General features: G+C 35.6%; 2 protein-coding genes across 3 annotated transcripts; one reads left to right on the plus strand and one right to left on the minus strand.

The window, feature by feature from the left end:
• The first annotated feature begins 1,022 nt into the window (after window positions 1-1,022).
• LOC131164982 (acetylornithine deacetylase) lies at window positions 1,023-18,818 on the plus strand. Of its 2 annotated transcripts, XM_058122558.1 has the most exons (10): window positions 1,089-1,503; window positions 2,748-2,992; window positions 3,140-3,248; window positions 6,535-6,673; window positions 6,777-6,834; window positions 6,911-6,928; window positions 7,105-7,227; window positions 7,373-7,526; window positions 7,616-7,649; window positions 18,580-18,818. In XM_058122558.1, exons 1-10 carry the CDS (start codon window positions 1,174-1,176, stop codon window positions 18,681-18,683), a joined length of 1,314 nt encoding a protein of 437 aa, XP_057978541.1. In that variant the 5' UTR covers window positions 1,089-1,173; the 3' UTR covers window positions 18,684-18,818. The 2 variants fall into 2 exon arrangements, with proteins under 2 accessions (XP_057978542.1, XP_057978541.1); XM_058122559.1 differs by lacking the exon at window positions 6,911-6,928 and having other exon boundaries at window positions 1,023-1,503; window positions 6,777-6,852.
• Window positions 18,819-19,172: 354 nt separating this feature from the next.
• Window positions 19,173-23,919, minus strand: LOC131164983 (uncharacterized). The gene is made up of 9 exons (XM_058122560.1): window positions 23,108-23,919; window positions 21,524-21,675; window positions 21,152-21,247; window positions 20,943-21,005; window positions 20,459-20,527; window positions 20,266-20,368; window positions 20,115-20,186; window positions 19,600-19,688; window positions 19,173-19,502 (listed from the first exon to the last, which is right to left on the minus strand). The coding sequence occupies exons 1-9, from the start codon at window positions 23,427-23,429 to the stop codon at window positions 19,353-19,355; spliced, it is 1,116 nt and encodes a 371-aa protein (XP_057978543.1). The 5' UTR covers window positions 23,430-23,919; the 3' UTR covers window positions 19,173-19,352.
• Between the last annotated feature and the right edge of the window lie 3,842 nt (window positions 23,920-27,761).

Consider the following 27,761-nt stretch of genomic DNA (forward strand, 5'->3'; position numbering starts at 1 on the left):
TGATAAGTATAATAATTACTATTTTAAAACCATACCATAAATAAATTTATCAATATTTAAAACCTCCTTATAATCTTGCAATTTTATTTTTTATATTTGAAGTAATATTTTTGTAGTTACTATGAAATTGATAACCATAAATAATAAAAATAAAAAATTATTTAAACAATACAATCCATAAAAATATTTTTACCATCATTCCACGACTATTTTAAAACTTTTAAACACTCAAATAGAAAAAACTACATTTAATTTTATACTTAATATTATATACTTGTATTTTAAATCTAAAATAAGTTTGTTAAATGAAATTCTTCTTATTTTCAGACTATATCCAAGACTATGTGGACTGCAAGACTAATTTTATGATTAAAGATATGTATCGTAAAGTACTTTTTTATTTATCTTGAAATATTAGAGCTGCCTTCGAAGGTGAATTACAATTTTTTTTTCAAACACATTTTATCCAGAGGCATTATTATTTTTTTAATATTTATTAAAGGGCATTTGTCAATTTCTGATAAATAAAAATACATTGGGTTATAATTTTAATAAAAATTTTAATTATTTAAATTTACATCTTGCGAAAAAGGATAGAAAGGATAGGTAATAACTAAATTACTAAAAAGTAGTTTGTCAAGAAAATTCATTAATTATTAATTTAAAATTTTAAAATAATATTTAGGAGCATAAATTTTAATGTGTGAATTTAAAAGAATTTAAAATTACTTTGAGAATATGAAATTTGAAGTTTAGATTTAAATTTATGTTGAATTTTTAAATAAATATAATACAAAATTAATATAAGAATTTATATAAATTCAAATTTAAACTTTAAAATTCATTTTTTCAAGTATTACTTAATAATTATAATAATTTTATAGCATGCTTTGTTTAACTATAAATAAATTCAAATTTACGGTCAAATTTGTAAAAATACACTATAAAATTTGTTTATGTTATAATAGTTATATATATATATATATATATATATATATATATGTTTTTTAAAATTTGAGAATATTGAGAATATTTTTTTTTATATATATTTAGAGAATATTTTTATATTTCAAACCATCAAGGCATCAACTGCACTGTCTTCCCTAGTTTCTTTGATTTGCACACTCTTTCATTGTTCATTCGTCTGCGACTGCAATTCGCTTCACCATTACCATGGAATCATCGGTCGTGAAAGAAACTTTGGGAAAACTGAACGAGGAGTCCTTTGTCACCCTCCTATCCAAGCTTATCGGAGAGTCCAAATACGTGCAGAACAACCCACCTGACCTGATTCCCCAAGAGGACAGGGTCGCCAAGCACGTCCTCGACGCCCTCCTCCCCTACAGCACCACTACCGGCGGCGGACCCCTCCTCCTCAACCATGTCACCTACTTCCCTGGCAGAGGTAACCTCATCGTTGAGTACCCCGGAACTGTTCCCGGAAAGATCTTGTCCTTCGTCGGCTGCCACATGGACGTCGTCACTGCTAATCCTAACGATTGGGTTCGTCTCTCTCTCTCTCTCTCTCTCTCTCTATCTCTCTCTCTCTCTCTCTGTTTTTGGAATTTTCTTTTCTGGGTTTGATTCGAATTCGCTTCCCCACTTTATATTTTGTCAGTTTAAGCTCTGCCCTGTCAATGTTTAGTTGTTTTGGGTAGAAATTCCTCTGGGGTTTAACGGTTGGAACATTATATTTTGTGTGTATAAGGACTTGACAATGCCAATTTGTGCATAGACGCAGACTAGCTTTTTTGCCGAATCTTCTTCACGGTCACTCTTTCCAACCGGTGCTTTCTGAGGAAAATTTGGCATTTTTTGGGGGTCAGTTTTGAGGCTTATCTATTTAAGAAATTCATTGATTCAATCTGGATTTCGCTGATTTTTTGGGTTTCACTATTTCAAGATTTGCATAGATGCATCCTATTCATGCTGGTAATTCTAAATTGTGCGATTTGCTTCTTGTTTCTGTACTATTTTTTTCTGGGTTTAATGGTTTTTACTCCAATTTGGCTTCAACGCCTTCATATATATTTTTTGGTAAAAATGCTTATCTATTTCAAGTTATTCAAAATTTCAAATTCATTTTGCGGTTTCTTCTCTGTGCACATTAGATTTGGCACTCTTTTTCAGGTGATCTGAATTCACCTTGTTGATAGACCAGCAAACCTCAGGCTGTGGCGCCAACCCACCCCAACAGAAATTTGAATGGGGTAATGCTGAAGGGACTCGGATTGTTGACTAGTGCTTCCCAATGCGCTAGCTTAACCACTTTGCTGCCCCCTTTTGGGCATTAGCACTTTTAATTTTTTAGTCTGAAGCCACCCTTCTCTCACTATTCTCAAAATCAGTCCATCTGCAAAGTTCAAGCTTTTTGTTTTGGATTTGGTCTTTTAGATCCTTTTCCATATAGAATGTTCTGTATATGATAATATTTCAATCATTTTCTGGATTTTAGATTTTGATAGTAGTGATAACCCTTTGTGGTTGACATATATTGCTCCTCCTGTAATCTTTGCACCTTAATTTTTGTTAATTTTAGGGTTTTGTGTTTTAAGTAATTTACAGCTTCTACATGGGTTGCTGTTAATTCCATGTTTCCCCTTCCTGTTGACTGAACGTGTTGCACAGTGCAGTTTTTATTTCAGAATTGTGAGTTATGGTTGTGAATGTTCTGCATGGATATAAAGATTTTTATGAAGGTAGGTGTGATGGTTATTTCTTGTCTCAGATGATGTTTATATTTGTAGGAGTTTGATCCTTTCTCATTGAGCATTGATGGGGATAAACTTCAAGGACGTGGAACTACTGATTGTTTGGGGCATGTTGCCCTCATTACTGAACTTATGAGGAGGCTGGGCGAGACAAAGCCGGATTTAAAGTCGACTGTAGTTGCTGTCTTTATAGCTAATGAAGAGAACTCATCAATTTCTGGGGTTGGAGTGGATGCACTTGTGAAAGATGGATTGCTTAATAAGTTGAAAGAAGGCCCTTTGTAAGTAGCCTTTTTTTTTTTTGTTATTTTTTTTTTTGTGGAAGAGCAAAAAATGAAGTAGAAATTATGATGTCATATTGTCATGTAGTGGAGTTTAATGTATGTGTTTAGGATTTTGCTATATGTGCTTTGTCTTTTTACTCGCAGGTTTTGGATTGACACAGCTGATAAACAGCCTTGCATTGGTACTGGTGGTATGATACCTTGGAAACTTCATGTGACCGGAAAGCTTTTTCATAGTGGTCTACCTCACAAGGTACAGTATAATCACTGTTGTCTATCATTTATTCTGTTATTACATGACTAGTAAGCTTTTTCATGGTGGTCTAGCTCACCAAGTAATCCATTTCAAAATTTGTCCAAAATCATTTGTGCAACTGTAACCATATTTGGTGCAGACTGTAGCATTAGAGGAAATACTGAAAGGCCTTTTTTTTCCCTTATCCAAAAGCTTCTGGATTTATCAGGATTGATTTGCTGCCTCTGTCTATATGACTCAACTTATCTCAGCCCTGATGCTTTGTTGAGCTACATGAATCCCTCTTCATGCTTTGTTGAGCTACATGAATCCCTCTTCCTCTCCCCCCCCCCCCCGGCGGAGATGGTTCAGCTCTATCAAGGGCTGTAGTCTCTATTAAATCCTTGGCAATCCTGTGATATCATCTACTTAATGCACATTCTTCATTGTATTTGAGGTCCAATCTGGTTTATTGCTGGCAGGGCAGCTCCAATTTATATGATTTGAGGATTTATGTTCAGAAGGTGTGACTACATGTTTTGCACTGGCTGTAAACGTCCTTTCTGTAGTGTGGACTGGCCATGCAAAAGATGATACGCTAAACATGAGAAAAGCAATGTTTTCCTTGAATCTATATACTAACAGAAATCTGTCTCTGTAATTTATTTATTTATTGTTGGGAAATCCTTCCCTTTATCTGGTTGTGTATGAAAGCGAGGAGCACTGTTTAGTATTCATTCTCAACTCAGTATTCTATCTTTCTCCTTTTTGCCCTCAGTCAGTTTGCCACCTCTGACATGAATTGCTGCTGTGTTATTTGTACCAGATTGAGTGCCCAACAGAGTGCCAGGATTGTGATGTTCTACTCTATCCCATCAATAGATCCTTCTTAATTACTCTGCTTCCTGAGGCTATGAGTGCATTTCATTTGGTATAATAGGTTTGTGAAACAATATCATGAATTCCCCGTCTTTGAATTAATAATGTACTTAGCTATCTGTTCATACGGGTCATCATTTAGAGCATGAGATTATTACAACTGCATCTAAGGAGTTCTTATATGAGTAGCTAATCAAGCAGCTTAAGGGACAAATCCAGTATGCTTATATGTCACTGCCTGTTCCTCATGATTTTTTTTTTTCAATCAGCAAAGAAAATTCATTAAAGGGCATCAAGGGGATGCCACCCACCCAGCTGCGTAGTTGATTCGTCAAAAGCTCTCCTGTTTCTTTCCCTCCACTCCAGCCAAAAAATTGCTAGGGGAATGAGGGAAAGAGCTTTCCTTGCTTGTGTGGATACCTTTCCAAGCCCATAGCTCACCCTCCACTGCTCCGTTAGTTACCCGCTGCTGCCTGATTAGGAAATGATCAGGTTCCAAAAAATTCTAGTCCAGGAGTAATGCAAGAGGATATGCTACACTATTCGGCATATTTCCAGATATAAGCAGCGCACATTAACAAGAGGCAAACCCCTTCTCAAGAGTTGCCTCCCACAAAAAGAAAGCAAACTTTGTGGGGGCTGCAGTTCTCCAGACGGGCTTCCAGGGGAATTGCTGGTTTCTATCAGAAAAGTGGGATAATTATATTAGTATCTGACCATAAAATTCTCATTTTTGGCCAGGGTCTACTTAGGTTCATTGGTAGTGTTCCTGCTCTGGATTTTATATACTATCGTAAAATTCTAGAAGATCGTCTATTTCCCAAACGAAAGCATTCCTAACCAAAGGAATGTTCCAGGAAGTCCTATGGTCTGTGTGTTTGAGCTGCTTGCTAGTAAGGGCTTCTTTGTCACAGGCCAGCCTGAAGATGAAGGGTATTTTTTGCTAAATGGAGACTTGCCACACCTAGTATCTTGCCAAAAGAAAACATTCTCCCCGTTCCCCACTCAAAAGATAAATGAGAGAGAAAAAAAATCCCATCCTCTAGTGACAAATTTCCAAACACCAACATCACAAGCTCCGATCACCTCTTTAAAGGCCCAACCAACTCGCTTGTGCTTTCCCAAAGTTTATACCCTAACAGTCCTACATGGAAGGCTCTTTAGTGCTGATCCCCACTGGAATAATTTTGCTTTTTACCCATGTTTGACCTCAAGCCTGAAACTGCTTCAAGCCCAAGGAGAATGCACCGGAGGTTGAGGATTTGCTAAGTGTCAACTTCACAGAAAATGATGGTGTCATCTGCAAAAAAGATGTGAGACTTCCAGTTTTCTAGCCTTTTGAGGAGGCTTTCTTATGAATCACCCTAGTAATTTCTAGAGAGTGAATTGTTGGAGCTACTGTGTTGGTTCTGAATATTGCTGCTCGGGAGTTTGGTAAAATAGCTATGAAATAGAATAATTTGTGCACATGACAAAAATAAATTATAAATGATGTGCTTGTGAAAAGTTGGAAGCTATGGCAACTGGGGAAATACTAGAAAAGGTTGACTTAGGGCAAGCATTAGTCTAATGTTGAGGTTTGTGAACCTGAACCTTAAGGTCACACATGGATTAGGACAGTTTGATAATGTGCCAGTCATCAATTGCCAGGTTGCTGGAATGATATGGAGTTAACTGAGCAAGTTTCTGAGTCTGTTTCCGTTCTCATCCTCCCTGGAACCATGGTCTTGTTGCTTCGCTTGCATTTCTTCCTGAGTCTGCTTTTCTCTTGCCCCAGCGTTGGGCCCTGTCTTTTCTTTCTTCCTGAGTAATGTTATTCATCTCTTTCTATTGAGCAGCTATTTCAATTAAGGCTGACAGCCCTTTTACAATTCAAAATATATATGGAAGTGACGGATTTAGAAGACACTTTAAAAAGTACATAGGCAGCTATTAACATGTATCTTTTCAATGAGCCCCCATTCGAGTAGTCTCAAATGTTGTATAATAATAAGCGGTAACAGGCAGACAGGTGCCGTAGCAGCACTGCAAGTCCAAGAAGAATGCCAAGGTGAAAAGAGAAGTGTACTCTAACTTTGAGACATGACATGATTACTTGTAACATAGCAAAAGTTGTGGTTCCAGTGTCCAGACAAGAGCATAACGTAAATCAGGAGATGTGTAGCCAATTTAAGGCATCCTTGAACTGCCCGTATTAGTTTAGTCATTGAGAATCCAACAGCTCGATTAATGGTGTTTAATTTCCAATTATTATATACAAACATGAGGATTCGTAATCATATGCTTAATGTAATCTCTGGTGAAGAAGTCTGCTTGATTTGCATAGAATCAACTTAAAGCAGATTGTTTAGACTTGAAGAAATTACTTGTCTAGTTTCTACTACAGTATTAATGGAGATCCATGTTAAATATCTACACTCTACAGGCAATAAATCCTTTGGAGCTAGCTATGGAAGCATTGAAAAATGTCGAGTCACGGTTCTACAAGGAGTTTCCTCCTCATCCTAAGGAAAAACTCTATGGATTTGCCACACCATCAACCATGAAACCAACTCAATGGAGCTGTAAGTCTCTAGTCTACAGGTGGAAAATAAAGCTAGAAAGAAATTTTCTTCTTATCCATTTGTGACGAATGATTTTTTTTTTGTACAAATCTTCACTGTACAGATCCGGGGGGCGGGATCAATCAAATTCCAGCTGAGTGTACTATATCTGGAGATGTCAGGTTGTTACTTGTCAAACAGTTTTCGTAGGTGACTGATGTAAACTGATGTCTGACCATGGGTTTTTTTGGGTTGCAGGTTGACTCCCTTCTATAAGTAAGAAACCTACTTCCTGTTACCTTGAAATTTTATTTTAATTATTCAGAAGCTATCATTTTGAAATTATGATTTGGTTTCCTTTTATTCTTTAATATTTCCTTTTGTTTTTTTTTTTTTTTTTGGGGGTTGGTGGGAGGGATTTTGATTTCTAATGCTCGTGTAGTTGGTTCCAGTGTAAAAGACGTGATGAAGAAGCTACAAGACCATGTTGATGACATAAATGAAAATATTGAGAAGCTAGATTCATGGGGTCCTGTTTCAAAATATATCCTTCCAGACGAAAATATGAGGGGAAGGTGTGTTCTTTTTCTTCTATATGAATTGTATAAGCAATCATGATATTGCTCTGGTGCTGTAAACTTAAAAATAGTTGTTCCACAGAATATCTAAGTCCATTTTAGAGAAATTACTTTCAGGCATGTTAATTTCTTTTTCCTGCAGGCTTACAATTAGTTTTGACGAAGCAAATTCTGGAGTTGCTTGTAACCTTGATTCTCGTGGCTTCCATGTATTGTGCAAAGCAACTGAAGATGTAGTTGGGCATGTGAAGCCTTACTCAATCACCGGTACTCTGCCACTCATTCGAGAACTGCAGGTAAGACATCTCAATCATCGTTGTCATTATGTGACTGCAATGGAATTCCAATTCCTTTATTCACCTGTAGTCCTGTTGTTCCTTGTCAGGATGAAGGCTTTGATGTTCAAACTTCTGGCTATGGTAAGGCACTTTTTCCACTTTATTTTTTGGAATTTAGAATTTTTGTTTTGGAGGTTATTGTAGTCACTCCATAAATTTCAGTACAAGGTAGTAATCATTAGTTCATGTTGTTTGTTATTTTTTTTACGTGCATGAGCATGACATAAGCTGTGTCCACGCCATTCCATATGTTCCAAATCTCTTTTCCAGCTTCTTTCCTATGTTCTTCTTTTGCTTCTAACTCTAGAATACTTTGTAATGTGGTACTTGACCATGAATATGATGCAAATCGAGTGATTTGATCATCCACATGACCTTTTGGAAAATTTATTGCTATTATTTATTTATTTTTTATTTATTTTGTTAAAGCTTGAATGCATTGTTGTCCCACAACCTAATAACTTAAGCTTTTAGGTAAAGTGGTATTCTAACATGGTGTTAGAGCTAGTTACCAGCAGGTCCTAATTTCTAGTCTTGTTGCCCACATTTATTGTGTGGTGTTTAAAAAAAAAAAATTGTATTCCCTATGATGGGTGTTATCTATTGTGTCTTTATCTCTCCACATGCTGTCAGGCTGCTTCTGTGGGGGAGTGTTAATGCTTGATATACATAGTTAGCCCACAACCTAATAGCTTAAGGTTCTGTTTGGTATTGTTGCTGTTTTCAGTTTTCGGTTTCTGTTTCTCAACAGTGAAGAAACAAATTATAAAAATGCGTTTGTTTATATTGCCTTTTTTCTGTTTCTGTTGCTTGTTTTCAGCTGTTAGCAAAAAAACTGAAAACCAGATTTCATGGTTTTCAATTCTTTTGACAACTTCTTGTAAAAAATTTTAATATCTAGAAATAGATTTTTTTGGATTAAATTATTTATTTTATGCACTTTTAAATTAAAATCAAAATTAAAATATCATATGAATTTAAATAAAATCAATAGGAAAATATACATAAATTTCAAAAAGTAATAATAAAGCCAATTACAAAATAGTTTTACTATATTTCAATTTTCATGTCCAATAAATTTTTTATTGTATAGTAAATTTTGAAACTAGAACAAGTAAAAAAAATAATTATAATAAACTTTATTTTTATTATAGTATTTTTTAATGTGTATTATTTGTAATTTTATTATTTTAATCATATTTTTATAATATTATTTGTTTTAAAGAAGAAAATGAGCATTTTTTTAATTTAGTTTTTATGAGAATAAGACATCTCCTGAGAAAATTCTGGAGCAAACCAGAGGGAAAAAACTATAAACCACAGAAAAAACAAACATCAAGCCAGCATATTCCCCAATCTTGCTGGAAATCTGGAAAGCTAACTCCCCTAAAAAACCCAAAACCAAAACACCACAAAGAGGCTATATAATGAATCTTTTCCCACACCAGCAGCCAATTCAACTTCTTCCCTGAAAAGATCTGTGCATGACACGTCAACCATAACCCCCGTAAACTGTTAAGATACTACATTTCAACAATGCTACCCTATCCTTCCTCCTTCCAAAACTTGTAAATGAAGTAGCTAGCAATTCCTTCACTGAAATAGGAAAAACCCGACACTAATTGAAAACTTGTCCCAAATACTCCAAGAATAATCACAATGCAAAAAAAGATAAGAAGCTGTCTTAGAGTTCTTATAACAGAGACAACAAACATCTGGAGGAAGAGCCTTCAAAGGTCTCCTAATCTGCAACAAGTTATTGGCATTGATTTTTATAAGCACAACCAACCAAATAAACGCCTTAAATTTCAGGGTTACTTTGGCCTTCCAAATAATAAATTAGGGAGGCAACAAAGAATTGGAACGGGTCAAGAATTCAAAGAATGATTTGCGAGAATACACCCCCGAATGATCCAAAGACCAAAATGAACATCCCTCTCTGAAGAAAGATGAAAATTATTCAATGAGGACAACAAGGAAGACAGCTCTACCGACTCCTTGTGATCAAGAGGTCTCCTAAAATGGAGATTCTAATAAACCAAAGGAATACTCAAAGTGCCAGCAAAAAGAAAATGAATTTAATATTATCCTATCTTTGCTCAATCGAAAGAGATGAGGAAAAGATGTGGATAGGACATCATTCCCTATCCATGGGTCCTCCTAGATACGAATCTGAGAACCCCTCCCCACTTCAATTTAGTTTGAGGAGTGAAACAGGGATAAATTTGAGATAGGCCTCCGCGGACTCTACAAAGAACATCTTAAACTAGCATTGATATTCCAACTATTCTCAAGTCAACTGAAAGTTACTTCTAATAGATCTATGCCAAAGGGAAGAATCTTCTAGGGGAAAACACCATAAACATTTAGCTAAAGTGTGTTGTTTTCAGACACCAACTCACCAAGACCCAGTCCTCCCTCCTTTTTAGACCTGCAGACCTCGTCCCAACTCCCTAAATGGTCTCTATGACCCCCACTCCAGACCACAAGAAATTTCCCATTATTCTCTCAAGCTTGCTAGCAATCCCTACTAGAATCTTAAAATCGAACAAGTAATACAATGGAATACTAGACAGACAAGCTTGAATAAGAGTGACTCTACCCTCAAGAGAGAAGAGCCCCCTTCCAATCATCTAATAGCTTCATCAATCTTTCCACTATCAGATTCCGAAAATCGACAAATCTAGGATTACCTCCCAAAGGGGAGCCCTAAATAAGTCAAAGGTCAATCTAGTAAACTGCACCCCACATTAGAAGCCCACTCACTAGTGTGCTTAATGGGCACATTGATAGCTGAAAGCCACTCTTCACCATATTAATTTTAAGCCCATACACCCTCCAAAAAACTTAGAATACCCAAAATTCTCCTAAAAGAAGGGCAATGATTATCTAAAAAGAAAACAGTGTCATCGGTAAACTAAAGATAAGAAACCACCACTCTCTCTCTCCACTGCTAGCATTTTCATCATTCCCTAGGCTGTTGCTAGATAATAATTTCTTATGGTTACATATTTAGATTGATGACTTTTGCAAATGCTTGGTATTGGAACTTCTAGACCAAGAATTGAGCTTAAATACCAAAAAGAGTTCCATTCGAAATGTTATTTTCTAGTGCACGAGGATTGCGTGTTATTTAATGCCAAAGGTGGATTTGACTAATATTCATGTATTGCATGTAATCATTAGTGTGTGCAATGTCATGAGCTAAGCTTGTTTAGGGCATTATGCTTGCTTGTGACCGCTTGCCTCGTGTGTTTGGGATGAGTTTCCATCATGTAAATACTAGTGTAGGGTTATTTTCCAGTATTTATTTCATTGTATGCCAAATAAGATAGTATGACTCCTCGGTCACTTTGATGTTTCCTAGTGCCAGAGTGAGAATAACCTAGAAAGTTCTTTAGGGGAGGGTGAGTGTTCATCAGTCATTGTAAAACTCACTAGCTTTTGTCAACGTGTTTAGCCTACTTGCCTCCCTCGCTAAGCACACAATGTCAACGGAGGTGTTGTAAATGAAGTACGTTTGCTTCAATGTTTGCTGCTTGCTTGCCACGATTTTCATGAATTGATAGTTGTTTCTACTGCTATTTGAATGAATGCTAATGAAAGTGCTTCGTGGATGAATGTTGATAAATGATAGGCTGGCTAGTTAAGCAAGAGTGCTTTAGCCAGCGCCGCACGGTCCTTCACAAGGGTGTGAAAATAGTCGGACCGTGACACTATGGCATGTTCACAAGGACTTGTGCCGCGTTTATGCAAAGGATATGGGATGTTGGAAGTTGTTGTGATGCAGGACAGCAGCATCAAGGATTTGCTGCCAAGGGATGATTTAGAAGAAATTGCGGAGAGAAGGGACGAGGAAGAAGAGAGGGACTCATGTTCACTTCAATTCAAAATTATCAGGAACCTGCCTCATGCATGGCTTACATACCCTATTTATAAGAAAGCCTAAAATATAAGAAATTGAGCATATACCCCTAAAGATACATGAAATTATAGAACCCTACAATACACAAATATTACAAACAAGCCCGCAAATATTCTTAATTATATACTAAGTAAACTAGACACACAAGACTATTAAGCTATACCCAACAATCCCTTGACCCAATACTTTTGAATTGATCTCCAATGAGGGATTACCCATGGTTTGGCTTCCTACATCAAATCTTCCCTAGTTAGAAAAAGATTCGGCCTTGAATTTTGAAATGTTGGAGGATGACAATTAAGAAGCAAACTTGGACTCTTTGAAAGCTAGTACTTAAGTGATGAAAGAAAATACATTCCTAAAGAAAGCACCATAGACTTGAATTGAGAATTGGCACAATGAACACATCAGAATGACTAACTCAATAATAGGAATGTATTGAAGACTTTTGATGTCGTCAAAGTTCGAACACATGCATTTCCTTTGTTTGTACTGTCTTCAAGTTGAGTAACTTTGTCATGATCTATAATGCGAGATTCTTCGTCTTGGGCGGTTGGTAGAGTGGGGTTCAAAATGATCTTCTTATCATTATAGTGAAAAACATATGTGTTCTCATGTTGAGCTACACCCAAATCATCCAACCAAGGAGAACCAAGGAGTACATGGCCAATATTCACGGGTATGATTCACAACCAACATAATCAAAATAGTCACCACTTGTGGTAGGAACCAAATATTTTTCACAAACATGTAGAGTAGAGTAGAGTAATCAACCTAAGGCTGTAGATGAGGCTCCTGATGAAGTTGTATACAAGTTACTCTATTTATAGAAACGAATTCATAGGGCATCTTTGGTTAATGATGATTCTGCAAACATTTTCTCCACACTTGAGAAAGGTGTGAAAAAGCTTGAAATTGTGCCCAAAGTTTGACAAATGGCATTCCTTTTTCCAATAATTTGTCACCATGTTGCTGGATTTATGCATATATATACTGCAACTATATATCACTGGAAGTCCTGAACATAATTTGCCCACAATTCTCAATCTACTCATGTAAATTTAACTCTCAATTTCTCAAGAACAATCTTCTAGTAAAACAAACCCTCATAAGCAACTTACAAATGGCAACCATTTTATCTTGTTCTTGGTGCTTGCAGCCAAATTTCTATCTTTTTGTATCAAATTATTGTGTTTGCTAGCAATATATCATGTTCACAACCAAAATATCTCATGGAAACCCAAAATCTTGAAGTTGTAGTACTTGAGTGTGGCCTTTGACGGTTTGTAGTAGATCACTCTTTATTTTATCATTATACTCCATCCGATAGGATTTTGCTTATTGTGTACATGGATGACATTGTAATCACTAGTGACGATGATTAAGACATCTAGAACTTAAAGCTTTTCCTACAAAGTAAGTTTCAGACCAAGGATTTGGGACCATTGAAGTATTTCTTGGGTATAGAAGCATTGAGATCTTGTACAAGAACCGTCTTGTCATAGAGGAACTATGTTCTTGATCTTTTAGATGAGATTGGACTGTTAAAATCCAAACCTGTTGATACACTTATGGATCCCAATAGCAAGTTGGTGCAAATATAGGTGATTTGTTGCCTAACCCAGGACGGTGTCAGAGACTTGTTGGGAAATTGAATTATATCACAATCACTCGACCAAATATATCCTTTGCAACAAGTGTAGCGAGTTAGTTTCTTGATTCCCTGACAACAAGTCAATGGGATGCAATAATTTGCATTTTGAGATATCTCAAAGGTTCCCCAGGAAGAGGTGTCTTATATTAGGATTGGAGTCACACTCATATACAAGGATATACGGGTGCAAATTGGGCCAAGTCGCCTTCCAACCAAAGATCCATAATTAGGTATTGTATCTTTGTTGGTGGCAATTTGGTGTCTTGGAAGAGTAAAAAACAAATTGCGGTGGTCAGGTTAAGTGCGGAGTAAGAGTATAGGGCTATGGTGCATACTACATGCAAACTTCTTTGGTTGAAGAATATGTTGGAAGAATTGGTTTCACATTCTCAGCCGATGGAATATAGAAGCTCGTTACAACCAATCATATGAAGTCTGATTTTCAGTTTGCTAGCTTGTTCACTAAGGCCTTGGGAGGTGCTCATGTGAAAGTCATTTGTAACAAGCAAGGAGTATATGATATATATGCTCTAGTTTGAGGGCGAGTGTCAATGGCTATTCAGTTTTTTGGCATTATTAGTATGTGTTAGAGTTATGTTAGTAGGTGTGAGTTAGTAAACGTATTATGGTCATGTTGATATTGTACTTGACATATATTATAAATAAAGGGAGAGACCTATCATTGTTGTTAGATGATCCATTTTACCCAAGAAATTGCACATATACCCTCAAAGGTACATGAAATGACAAAAATACACAAAAATCACATACAAGCCCCCAAATACACATAATGCTATGCTACTTAAATTGAACTCACAATAAACTATTAACTATAAATAATAATCCTTTGACCCTATTCTTCTGAAGGGGTTACCCATGATTCGACTTCTTGTCCTATATCATATAGCTTTTCAAAATTTTAGGGCCAGTTTGGTATCATCGTTGTTTTCAATTTTTTGTTCGTATCAATGGTTTTCGACTATTTGCAAAAAATTAAAAACTAGATTTTATGATTTTTAGTTGTTTTGACAAAGTGTTGTCCGAATATTTTAGTATCTAGAATTAAATTATTCATTTTATCCATACTTTTTCATAAAAATAAAAATAAAATGATTATATGAATCTAAAATATAATTAAAATAAAAATGCCCACAAAATTTCAAAAAGAAATAATAGTAAAAGCCATTTACAAAAATATTTTACTATATTTCAATTGTCATATACAATAAAATTTTTCTTGTAAAGTGAATTTTGAAATATAATAATTAAGTAAAACAATTATAATATTTTTTATTTATTATAGTCTTTCTAATTTATATTATTTTGTTCTTTTTATTATTTTAACCATATTTTGTGATTGTTATTGGATTCAAGGATAAAAATGGGCATTTGTTTGATTAATTTTTTAATTTGTTTTAGTTCTACAAATTTAAACCAAACAAGTTGTTGATTTTCGCTTTTTAGTTTTAATTTCTGATTTTTTGTTTCGTGTTTGGTTTTTATTTTCATAATTTTTTGATAGTTGTGAATTTATGTGTAATCCTAAGGAGGGGGGGGGGGTGAATTGAGTATTTTAAAAATCTTGGTCTTTAGATTCTAATTTTGAAAAACTTACAACCATACACGCACAAACTAGATGACAAGTAGTTTAGTATTTCTCAACTTATCAATTTAATGTGTGACTTTATCGAGCAAAAATATTACCCAATTACTTAACATACACTACAAACAAATAATTAAGTGCAAGCGGAAATTAAAGGAGTTAAGGGAAGAGAGATGCAAACACGATTTTTACGAGGTTCGGCCAACCCCGGCCTATGTCCTCGCTTTGGGTAAACTACCCAAGGATTTCACTAAACTGCTCCTTAATTTGGGACGGAGTTTCCTGTTACAATCCGTTGCTTACAAGAGACGTAGCTATCTCTTAATCTGTTGCTTACAAGAGGTGTAGCTTCCTCCTCACGATTCACAAACCGAACAGTTAATACAAATAACAAATAAATATTCTTGAACACTCAGACACTTCTCAATAAGCTAATGAGTACAATTAGTCCTAAGCATTCTCACAAGGTACAATATGAATCTCAAGAGAGAATATATTTTTCTCAATGATGTATATGAAAAGTATGATCTTTATATGAAAGATGTATATGAAGTGCTTCAAAGATCTACACTTTAATCAATATTTTCCAAAAATAATTTCTCTAAAATTTATGCTTTGGAGATTTTAGAGTTTGATTTCAAATAACCTTTTGTAAGAATAAAATATGAGATCCCTTTAATAATATCCTTGAATATCGCACAGATCTAAGTTCTTGCTTTCAAATATTTTATGCAAGAAATATAAAATCTTTGAATAAAAATATATACTTGAATATCACAAAGATTTAAATTCTAGAATACTTTTCCCAAAAGATTTTTCAAACAAATATATATATATATATATATATATATATATATATATATATATGGGAAAATAGGTTTCTTTCTCCCAAAAAAAATTTTAGATAAAATGAATGAGAGAGTAGTTAACAGTTTATCAATAAGATTGAATGCTCAATAAAATACTTTACCAAACCTAAAGATCAAACTAGTTTTTCGTAAGATGGTATGAATGTAAGCACTTAAATCTTGAAGATGATGTTAACGAGTTGCCCAAACTTGATGTGAATGCTTTGGAATGCAGGCAAAGTTAGCAAAAAATATGCAAAAGTCTCTCTAACGTATTTCTTCTTGCTTCTTAATGTTTCTCTACGGTTTAGGGTTGGTTTAAATAAGTATTTTCGGCCTTTGATCAATTTTCAACCGTTGGATCATTTAATTAAAAGATTTTTGTCCGTTTTTGCATTGAAGCGCCATTTTGCTCCATGAACGTGTCGACGAGCGGATACATTCGTCGCCGAGTGTCCTTCATGAGTTCATCAACGAGATCAGGGGATTCGTCGACGATTGGGCTGTCTGAGATTTTTATAGTCTTAGTATTTTCTCGTCGACGAGACTAAGCATTAGTCGACGAGTGGCCTTCATGCATTCATCGACGAGATCAGGGGAATCGTTGACGAGCTGCCTGTTATTCAGTCCGATCCAACCTAGGTCAAATGCATATGAATATGTCATGAAAAACACGCATCCTAATGTCATTTTGAGCTTTGCATCATATCTTATGAGTTATGCAAATACAATCAAGCCTAATGCGAATTACAACTGAAAATCTGGATTGCCTTTATCCTTCTGCTCTTCGGCTTCCATGGATTGAGTCAAGTGATATGTACTCCGTGTTCCTCGTGGCTTCCATAGCATACTTACCATCCGTGCATGCTAAGTCATGATCCTGTTCAAAATCTCAATACACAGGTAAAATACCAAGTGATTTGTCATTATCAAAACAAGATTGGACTCATAAAGTTAACAATAATGACACCAAATCCCTTAGCATGTCTAGACATGTGTTTTGATTTTTCTGAAGTCATAACTCGCAATACTAGGCATACATGTTTATCTTTCTTTGAGTTTATTTATGTGTGAAGAACTGTATAAGAAAGTCGTAACTTAAGGATAGGGTATAGTTGGTTTCATTGCATTTCGAAGTAAACAGTGATGGATATCACTAATGAAGCCACCATAGCGTGGCAGTGAAGCAACCCAAACCACTAATAAGGCTGTTTGTGGGTCGGGTTGGGTCAGGCTGACCTCAACTTCTCAACCAAACCCATTAGTTCAGTTTTAGAAAATAAATAAATAAATAAAAATCAAACCAAATTTGAACCATATTGGATGTAGATTTGGATGGGTTTGGATTGGGTGGGTCAAGATTGTTAGTTCTATGAACACCCCTAACCATACCAAGATGGGCTATAGTTTGAAGGTTTGATTTTTCAGCCTAAGAAAAAAAGATTTGAAAAAAGTGGGCTAAAAAGTGGATAACCATGTTAGTTCCCATCAGAGCAGGGATGCACATGGATGTTGTGTGGCATTTGTCAATAGTTAAGGTTTCCCTATAAAAAATGGTAAATACCATAGTTGTTCAAATCTTACAATTCGTATCAATTCCAAGCCAAATCGATTTGAATCTTACTAGTCAATCTAAAAACAATTGAATTGTTGCTAAATTTATTGATTCACCTCGTGAATGGTGAACCTAACGAATCAATATGAATTATTGATTCACATGGTTTGGACCTGTGACTAGTTTAAATCCCTAACAACAACATTTCTCTCTTCTTTTTTATTGCTTTTGTTTTTACACCGTTGCCTTCCATTCCTTGTCTACATATTGCTAAAAAAGAGTAGGGAATAGAATTTTGGGTCTTGCCTTGACAAACCATTCCTCTTCTTTGGAGGAGTATAGTGATCTGCCATTGAGTACAGTGTTTTACCCATTGAGGAGTATAGTGTTTTACCCATGTTTCGTAGCCTGGTTAGCTGATCTCACTTTCCTTCTTGCCCTCGATTTGTAAGTGTCAACCTCTGATTTGGTTCATGACTTCTAGGTTCCGCTCCTCTTTCAATCTCTTGTGTGGTTGCTTTAGTTTATTCCTTGTGTTGGTAGCTTGTGGTTTTTTTGGGGCTTTTTTTTTTTTGCCTAGACAAAAAAATGATTCAAAAGTTGTTTTTCTTAGTTGTTTGTTACTTTGTTCAATTATTACGAGTGTTTTTCCCCCCTTTTTAATCTAAGAAAGAATAAGCATGAAATATTATCATTTTTTTTGTTGATAAGTTCAGTTTTTATTATTATTTTTTTCTCTATTCTTTTTTTAAAGAGCATAAAGTTCAGTTTTGAATTAATATTTCTGTGACTAATTACTTTTCATTTGTTTAGGTAAGCATACACATGAAATGTGATTTTTTTGTTGTCAAAATTTAAAAGTATTTTATTATTTTGCTTCTTGTTCATGTATCAATACATTCACGTCCTTTAGAATTGATTTTGAAAATTTGTACCGAATCTTGCGATTTGATTTGATTTTATTCTCTTCTTGAAATTGACATTTCAATATTCGATTCAAATCTTGATTTGATGAGTATAGGAAATACTTTAACCTCACTTTTGGGATAGGATTTGGATTTGAATTTGCACGAACTTAACAAATGTAAAACAAAATTATATTAAATTTTGCTCAAATCCATCCAAATTCAAATTCAAGATCCGAAATTCATGCCTAGCTTTAAGTCTTTTTTTTTTTGGTTTTTGGTTTTATTTTTAGTTTTTTTTTTTTTCTGTGATGCGTCGTGGAAAGTAATGTTGCTAAGCATAAATAGGGTTGACTTAAAAAAAAAATGGGTGTAGATAGATCAATGCATAATATCTTGTTGTGTGGTGTTTTATTTTATATTATATACATGATGTTCTGTGATGGAGAATGAATTATTCAGGTAAAATAAACAAAACACGCCAAGTAAATCTAACAAGGTTTTTTTGAATATTTATGCAGGCTTAATGGCCACATACCATGCCAAGAATGAGTACTGCCTTCTGTCTGATATGTGCCAAGGCTACGGAGTATTTGTCAGCATTATTTCACAATTAGAGGCTTAACAGTACTTAGCACTGACTAATGTTACAAAATCACATCCACAAACTTATAACATTATACTGACAAATAAGTTGTGACAAAGTGATCTCATTTCATCAGCTTCTTGATAAGTAAAGGTATTTGCCAGTTCTGCATCATCTTGGTTTTATGTTGTGATTTTTAGGTTGGCTCATTGAATCTTGCCCATTTCTCACATGAGACGATGGCAACAATTTTTCCCTGCAATGGCTTCAACTTCACTAGCCTGTGTCTCAATTTGGAATCTGCTCTTGAAAATGCAGACTTAACTTAAAACTGCATGAATGTAATGCCCTAATATGTAAAATTTTAGGTGAGGAGTAATCGTTCACCCTGCTTGATGGAAAGAAAGAAGCCTTTTTCCGAGTAAAAGGTGTATTTGCAATATGGCTACTTCTACCCACAACATAAAATATAGCTCTAGGCCTTCTCTGTGATTCTAATGGGAGCTCAAATGCAACTCTGTTTGCCAATTTACTATCAAAATGATTCTTTATTCATATTGAAAATACTTTTCAGCTACTATAGTTTATACACATACAATGCATTTCTCTATCTGCATGCATTGTTCCGTAATGCGCTCGAAAACTTGTAGGCTCTCTATGTACCAAATTTCCTCCAAACCCAAGTTCTCATTTATACGTCTGGCTCCTTTACTGCCTAGAACATTTTTCCTTTAATTTAAGCTCCTTTACTCTTTGGCGTAGCCTCTGCTGGTGATCATGAATCTTCCAAAGCCCATGACCCAATATTACAGCGGAGTATATGCCATGTGTGATCATGGGAGCAAGAAGATTGTCCGTCTAGCACATTGTGTTGAAGGAAAAATATGTTAGAAGAACCATTACCTAGAATCCAGACAGCTGATAGTGAAGACAAGATAAATCACATAACATTCACCTGGATCCATTCAAACCCAAGGTACAGGGCTAATAGTCCTTCCAGCAGGGGGGAGTATATCTTCTTCATTTGCCTTCTTTCATACCAAGCTGCAAGATGTTTGCCAGATGGATAGAGAGTAAATACTTCAAACAGAAATTAATATTCATTAGCATGCTAAAGTTTCTGAAAGTGAATATTGGAATCGAGAATTTGTCCCCATTTTTTGGTGTTTGATACCATGTTCTATTGATGATTATAGTCCGCCAGATGAGATTAGGATACTATAAAGTGAATTCTCCAGTATTTTCAAGCTTTGAGCACAAATGTGGTGCTCAAGTTAAATATAAAACAGAAATAGGGCCGTCTATCAGGAACTCGAGTCCTGTGATAGCCTATCAATCTGATTTCAAACAAGTGCTGTAAAGAAGTAAACTCATTTTGTGAAAAACAAAAAATAAATCAGTCCACTTTGTGTGTAAAACAAGAAAAACAGTTACATTAAGGACTTCAAATTGGGGAAAAAAGCGTTGAACCTGCAAAGAGCTTTTTAAGATCATCACGACCAGACCGAGATCGCAAAACTGGTGCAACTACATATGCAGGATCTGATAGGAAAAAACACATTTAATTAAAATTGAGAATGGGATCATCAGGAAAAAAATTCCTTCAATGAGAGAGTTTAACCTGTTGGCGAGGCTGCCATGTAATAGAGTGAACCAGTAAGGGCAGCAGTGATAACAGCTGCAAAAGCTTGAGCAAATGGTACAAAAGGAGGAAGCACACCAGTCTACAATTTAAAGAAATAGGGTACAAATTGGCAGATGTTATACTTCAGCACTTATCAAAGAGAGGAACAAAAAAGGGATTAATGCCTTACCAGTGATACCATGCCTCGGGCATCTGTCACAAATTTGGTGCCCCTAAGAAATATGTCAGCCAATGCTCCCTGCAGTGGTGCAAAATATTGATTCTGTTTGGAAATTGTTGGAGGTATGTACTTAAGAAACATAAAATGGGCAAAGTCATAAAACAAGCTTATGAGAATTGCGAAAGTCAAGGCCATAAACATTATATTTGAAGTCACAAATTTTTCTGTGTACCACTATCAGAAGTTGGGTTGCTTTCTACATGATGACTAAATTTAAGCAACATACTTAAAGTTGAATGGTATTACTTATTTCTGTAAAATATTTTTCATGAATATTGTCATTCCTAATTATTGTTGAATAATATTATTTGGTTAGTCCAAAGGCCTATAGTTCTAAAAGACAAGTACCATATTTCTATCCAAATTTAATGCTATTTGAAATATTACATATTAAAATTGAGAAGTCAGATGAAGGTGTTCATAAGAAACTGACCTGAACAGCAGCCCGGTAGAAAAGCTCTTCCCCCACTGAGCTTGCAGCAACCATTAGTATAAACTATAAGATTGCAGTATGATTGAATCAATAATCAGTACAAAAAACCATGCTGCAACACAACAAAATCAATTACATTTGCCTTTGTTCAAGATGAAGACCATGGAGGAAGCATCAATCAAGAACCATGCAAGTTTCAAACAGTTTACCTGCCATGGTGACATTCCATAAAAGAAATTCCTTAGCTCCTCATCCTCCACATCCCTGATGGCTCGAGCATGAGGTGATAATTTCACAACTTCATCCTGCATTAGTTCATTTGTTAAGTACCAAATTTTGACGGTGGGAAGCGCATTAGAAAGTATAACATCTTCTTTCCATGCCCCATAAAACAACAAAACTCAAATGACGCTCAGGGGCACAGCCGAAGAGCCCCCAGCTCAACCAACAGAATATCAATTTGGATCATGAGGATACAAAAAGTGATCAAACTACATACCCAAATAACAGCACAAGAAAAATCACGTGAAATGCAAATAATCCTATGTGGAAAATTCACAAAATTACAACCACTCACATACATCTAATATAAAGAGGAGGGCCATGATTGGAGGAGCAGCATATCCAAGACCAGTTAGAAGAGCATCAAGGGATGGCTCGAAACCTCCCATGCAATCAATTCCAATCATCGAGCATAAGAATCTTCCCGCAAGAGCCATTGCACCATATATACCTAATTTCACCAAACATGAATTGATATATAAGGAAATAAATAAATAAATGAAAATAAAGAAGAAAATATCATATTGGTTAAATATTTTATTTACATTATGACACTTATATCTTGCTTGACCATTAAAGGGAAAGAAGCTCTAAAAGATGTTGATTTCATGCCATGTTTAACCAAATACTTCTTGGACATCTATCCAAACACTCCCATGTTTACAACCTTAAAGGGGTAGAAAGGAAATGAGAAAAGCTCTATAACTGACATATAAACATATAACTATGAGATAATACAACAACAACAACTAGCCCTTAGGTCCTACTTTGTGTGGTTGGCAACTACAAGATAATGAAGTACATTAATATAAGTTGATTCTGTTAACAGACCATGATATTTTTTCATGAATGACATTGAATGTCAGATTGGGTCCAGGTACTTCCAATTTTTTCAATCCAGTGGCTCAAATTGTTCAATGGGATCCAAGAGCCAACACCATAACACCTTTCTGTCAAAACTGCAAATATGGCTAAAATAGCTTCTTAACCACATCAACAGCACACTGCTAATTAGATGGGGAAAAGAAGACAATAGATCCAAGTTTGGCACACAAAGGGAGCCAAAGGAATCGTATAACAGAAATGCCATATATTCAATGAAAAAGGTTAATTATTTGCAGATTCAAGTACAACCTCTTCTAACCCAGTAAAAAGAAACAAAAGTGCAATCCTCTTCTAATTATTATTCGTTTGTTGGAAGTTGGAACTTAAAATAATGCATACACCAATAATGCAATTTTTTCCATGAGGATTGATGAGAATAATTACCACCCAGAAAATGCATTTTCCACTTTTGTAGACCAAACAAGGGAAAAAGGGCCAAAGTCTTCCCTCCATGAACTGAATTATCTGTGTATTGGAACAAATCAAGCATACAACAATGGTATCCCCCCCCCCCCCCCCACCCAACCCAAGATGGCAGGTCTCTAATTATCACATAAAAAAACTACTTGCTTTTGCTTTTGAAAGCGAAAATAGGCAAAAAAAATTTTTTTTTTTTAAATCGTCTTATGCTTTCAGTAAGAAAATAAAAGTAAATAGAAAGTAGAAGTCTTTCAGCAACAGGTTCAAAAATAATCATAATCAGTTGCATTCGATGCAAAAGTTCATTATTTTGCCTTTGTACGATCAATCAAGTCTTCGTTCTGTAAAGAAAATTACAAAGGATATCATTAATTTTTGCCCCCTCCCTCCCCCCCCCCCAAAAAAAAAAAACCCCAAAACAATGTCCCCAAAAAGTCAACCACAATCATGTGAAAAAATAATTAGCAAAGAAAGCGCACGAATATCTGCCGAAATAACTAAAACAGAAATTAGTCATAAAAATTCTGAATTCCAAAAAAACAAACTCATAGTCAAGCGTAATAACAATCAAAACGCACCGATTCCGTAGCTCATCCTCACCACAGCACCGATCTTCTCCCAGACGGCGAACTCGGGTTCGCCGAAGCCGTGACCGAATGTCGTGACCTCCATCCCGGAGCCTGCGAACCTTCCCTGGCTCTCCCCTTCTCGCAACCCGTCAATCCCTTCCCGGCGCCGCTCCGCAGACACCTTAAAGATGCCGGAGACGCTCCGTTTCCTCCTCTTCTTCTTCTTCTTCTTCGCATTCGCCAGAAAGTCGCTGATACTACCCGCAGTGGCAGAGAAGCAAAAGGACGTCGTCGGAGGGTTGAGCACTCGAGAGACCAACGGAAGCTCCATCCAGATGCAGAAGCGGTGGATAAAGCAGTTCAAGACCGAAACCGATGGTCGGCGACGCTGAAACGACGACGTTGAGAGTCGAGAAGGTGTTCGACGTCGCGGAGCATAGCTATGGAGAGAAATAGATTCAGAGGAGGTGATGTAGTGGATGGATGTGGTCCGTTGGTTATGTTTCTGATTCGATTAAATTCGTGGGCTGTCTTTGAGCGTCCGATTTTTGATAGACGGTTGATGCGGGAGGGGAGGTGGGGCTACCTCGTCCCAAAGGGATCGCATTTTGGAGGAGTATCCAGGGGGCCAATAAGTGCCAGCCACGTGTGTAGAGGATAGAGAGGATACTGTAAATGGAAATGAATGAAGTCGAGTTGGGTCTGGTTTATGAAAAGAACGTTGAAAAACGGTGGGCAAACATTTGGTGTGGGACAAATTACAGCGACGCTTAATCTCTCTCTCTCTCTCTCTCTCTCTCTCCTCCCCTACTTTCAACGCCTCATATTGTGAAAGCCTAAATGGTCAATATATACCATTCGACATTAACTTATCAGATTAGTAGACGAAAAGACATTAATGAGTTAATAGAAAAGAGATAGCAATCCATTAATTAAAGTAAGGAATAACAAACCAATTTTACTCTTTAATAATATATTCATAGTCCAAATATAATCCATGCGATTCAAATAAATATCCATTGATAGGAAAATCAATGATGAGATATCTTGAATGCTTTTAGAAAAAGACCCATAAAGAGGGTAAAACATTTTATTCATACTCACTCATTTATTGTTGCAATCAAATAGTCCCTCCAAAATCCATAATTTAGGCATTAGAGTGATCTCGTAGAGTACAACTAGGGTCTTTCAAACCATTCTTTTTTTATTCTTGACAAGTGATTGAAGCCGTGATTGATCAAAATTCTCTCGAACAAATTTTAGCAGCAACAATCAGTGTCGTTTGTGAAAAAATTGGAAGGATTTATCTCTAAAACTCAATCATGGTTGTATCATGTAATTTCGGGTTTGAACTTATTGTTGGCAATTATTCGCCCCGCTCAGTTCACTCCGCCCCCCCCCCCCCCCACCACTAGACAATTTGTCGCAAATTGTACCTTTAAACTATTTTCTAGTATTCTAAAGGAAGGTAGAAGACATGTTTAGCATGATCTTACAACAGATTAAAGATCCTATGGAACATGACTTAGAGGCTATTCAAGAAAAAACAACAGCTAAGGCCGAGGCAATGGTGCCACATGAAGTAGTCTTGAAAATTTTATACCCAACAAAGGAAGTAGAAGATGCCAATAGTAGGGAAATTGATGAGTGACGGTCCCAAGAATTTAAAGAAAAACTCAAAAAAATTAATCAACTAGAAAAGCTGGTAAAAGAAGTTTGTAACCAACTCTTAATCGGGAAAACCTCAGCTAGATCTTCTCATCCCCTTTTACCAAGGAAATAATAGAAATCCCTTTACCCAGTAAATTTAAAATGCCCAACATAAAAGGGCATGATGAGTTTTCAGCTCCCCTAAACCATCTCGATACCTTCAGAATGTTGATGCAATTGCAAAGTACACTTAATACTACTATTTATCGAGCAATTTGTGGGGCATTTTGTCAACATCGGAAAAATGAAGAAGACTTTGGACCAATTGATGAATCTTGTTCAAGGAGAGGAAGAGACATTAAAAGTGTTTATGCGTCTTTTTATCAATGCAACTCTAGAGATTAGAAATCTGGACTAAGGAGTAACATTAGCCTCCTTGACAACAGCTTTGCAACCTTGTGACTTCTTGAATTCCACAAAAAAAGAAACCTCCGACAGATGTAGGAGAGCTAATAGTATAAGCCTAAAAATATATCAACTTGAAGGAGGTTATCGCCATAAAAATAAGCAGACCATATTTGAAGAGAAAACATATCAGAGATGCTGATGAAATCATTGAGAGAGGAGTAAGAAAACATGCCTCTAGTAAAGACTTACCTTCCAAGTGTGGATAATAAGAGAAGGGGAGAGGGACTATTTATAGGAGGAAAAGAGGTGGCACAAACCATAAGATTTCATGAGATGTGAATCATATTAGAAAATTCTATCCAAAAAGCGGGCTCTGCTTGTCGAGATACTTCCTATCTAATGACCACCACTCATGGGGCTCTAAAATATTCATCTGATGAGCACTACTCATGTGGCATCAAGAAGCGAGCTCTTCTTACTAAGATGACCCATCTGATAAGCACTATTCATGAGACATCAAGAAGTGAACTTCGCTCGCCAAAGTATGATTTATCTGATGAGCACCACTCATAAGCCCCTAAAGTGTTCATTTGATGAGCATTGCTTATAAGGCAACACGAGATGAACTTTGTTCAATAAAAAAATTGGTTCATTTGATGAGCATCGTTTATAAGGTAACAAGATACAAGTTCTACTCGATAAAAAATTGGCCTCATTTGATGAGCACCTCTTATGAGGCAATAAATAAATGAGTTCTGCTCATTATAAAATGACTTGCTTGATGAGCACTAACCATGAGGCCCAGAGATGTCAATCTCTGGAACACCCTTTTCTTACCACCACACTATATTATTTTATTTTATCTTTCAACGGATTAAATGTTATATATATATCCAATGCCATCCACTCATATAAATATCAATAAAAATAAGTTATAATAAAATATATAATAACTTCTAAGAATATTTTCAAAAAAAATAAGAAAAGAAATACAAATTTTATTTAGATACACTACAAAAAAAAAAAGATTTTTAATAACGAAAGTATTAGTAACGAATTCAATTACGTCATTGAAAGTTGGTATTAATTATTATTTTTAAGAACAGTCACTAATTGTGTAAACATTAGTGACGGTTTTAGCAATTGTCACTAATACAACATTATTAGTGACAGTTTTAAAACCGTCACTAATACTTTCGTCACTAAAAATCGTGCGAAAAATAATTTTTGCGTGAAAATTATTTTAGGAAAATATTAGCGACAATTCTGATGGTATTAGTGATGGATTAAATTCGTCACTTAAAGTCACTTATTAGTAACGATTAACTAACCGTCACCACTAGTATTTATTAATAAATAAAAATAATTTATTTAATACTATTAGTGACGGTTCAGAGAATTCGTCACTAATAGCTAGTTAGTAGTGACAATTTAGTAATTTGTCACTAATAGTGTTTTTATTTAAAAAAATATAAAAAAATTAGTTACCAATATTAGTAACGGTTTCGAAGATTCGTCACTAATAATAGGATATTAGTGACGGTTTAGTAATCCTTCATGAATAGTATTTTATTTAAAAAAATATATAAAAATAATTTAGTTAACAGTATTAGTGACAGTTTTGGAGATTCATTACTAATAATAGGGTATTAGTGACAGTTTTTTAATCTGTCAGTAATAGCATTTTTATTTAAAACATATAAAAATAATTTAGTTAACAGTATTAGTGACGATTTGGGAGATTTGTCACTAATAAGAGGGTATTAGTGACTGTTTTGTAAACCATTACTATAGTATTTTTATTTAAAAATTATAAAAATAATTTAGTTAACAGTGACGGTTTATGAGATTTGTCACTAATAATAGGGTATTAGTGATAGTTTTATAAACCGTCACTAATAGTATTTTTTTTAAAAAAGATATATAAAAATAATTTAATTAACAGTATTAGTGACGATTTGGGAAATTTGTCCCTAATAATAGAGTATTAGTGGCGATTTTAAAACTGTAACTAATACTTTAAACGAAACTAAATTCGTATCTGCACCGGTACTCAAATTTCCCTCCTTTCCCAATCTCCCTTTTCCCCTCCTTCCCCTCTCCACCTCATCCCCCTCCTTTCCCTCCTCCCTTCTTTCCTCCTCCTCATTCCTACTTTTGGCCTGTGCGCGTTCTGTCCAGCCTTGTTCAAAAGCAGCCACTCGCCCATACCCATCCCGTTCCCCGAGCTCCCCTGCTAAACCCCATAAATGATCATAATGACCAAACCCTTGCCTTCTTACCTTCGTCGTCTCCATGAATCCTGCCCACTAGCTCGAGCTGGTATAGCCATAGGCAGCTTTAGAGCCACCCATTTCTCACTTCCTACTCCCACGGAGCTCTTCATCAATGGTGTCAGAGAGCTCATCCTCAAAATCTATGTGTTAAAAAGAAAGAGTTAAGAAGATCTTATACTGGCCTTAGAACTGCTCATAGAGACAATGTGGGACTAGAAAGACATTAATACTCCTTCTCGAGTCCATGGAGGAAATAAGGCGACAAGAGCCCATGAGAGGAAATGAGGTGAGAAGAAGTCCAGCCCACGAAGGAGCTAAGCAGTGAGGAG

The sequence above is a fragment of the Malania oleifera genome, chromosome 9 (assembly GCF_029873635.1).
Source record: "Malania oleifera isolate guangnan ecotype guangnan chromosome 9, ASM2987363v1, whole genome shotgun sequence".
Classification (NCBI taxonomy): Eukaryota; Viridiplantae; Streptophyta; class Magnoliopsida; order Santalales; family Ximeniaceae; genus Malania; species Malania oleifera.

Excerpts from the sequence above, each read along its gene's own strand:
- LOC131164982 (XM_058122559.1), top strand. The coding sequence starts at position 1,174 with ATGGAATCATCGGTCGTGAAAGAAACTTTGGGAAAACTGAACGAGGAG. Across the intron at positions 6,674-6,776 it reads GAAACCAACTCAATGGAGCT|ATCCGGGGGGCGGGATCAAT; the intron begins GTAAGTCTCTAG and ends TTCACTGTACAG. Across the intron at positions 7,228-7,372 it reads GACGAAAATATGAGGGGAAG|GCTTACAATTAGTTTTGACG; the intron begins GTGTGTTCTTTT and ends TTTTTCCTGCAG.
- LOC131164983 (XM_058122560.1), bottom strand. The coding sequence starts at position 23,429 with ATGGAGCTTCCGTTGGTCTCTCGAGTGCTCAACCCTCCGACGACGTCC. Across the intron at positions 20,528-20,942 it reads TCTACCGGGCTGCTGTTCAG|GGAGCATTGGCTGACATATT; the intron begins GTCAGTTTCTTA and ends GCACCACTGCAG. Across the intron at positions 19,503-19,599 it reads TTGGGTTTGAATGGATCCAG|ACGGACAATCTTCTTGCTCC; the intron begins GTGAATGTTATG and ends ACAATGTGCTAG.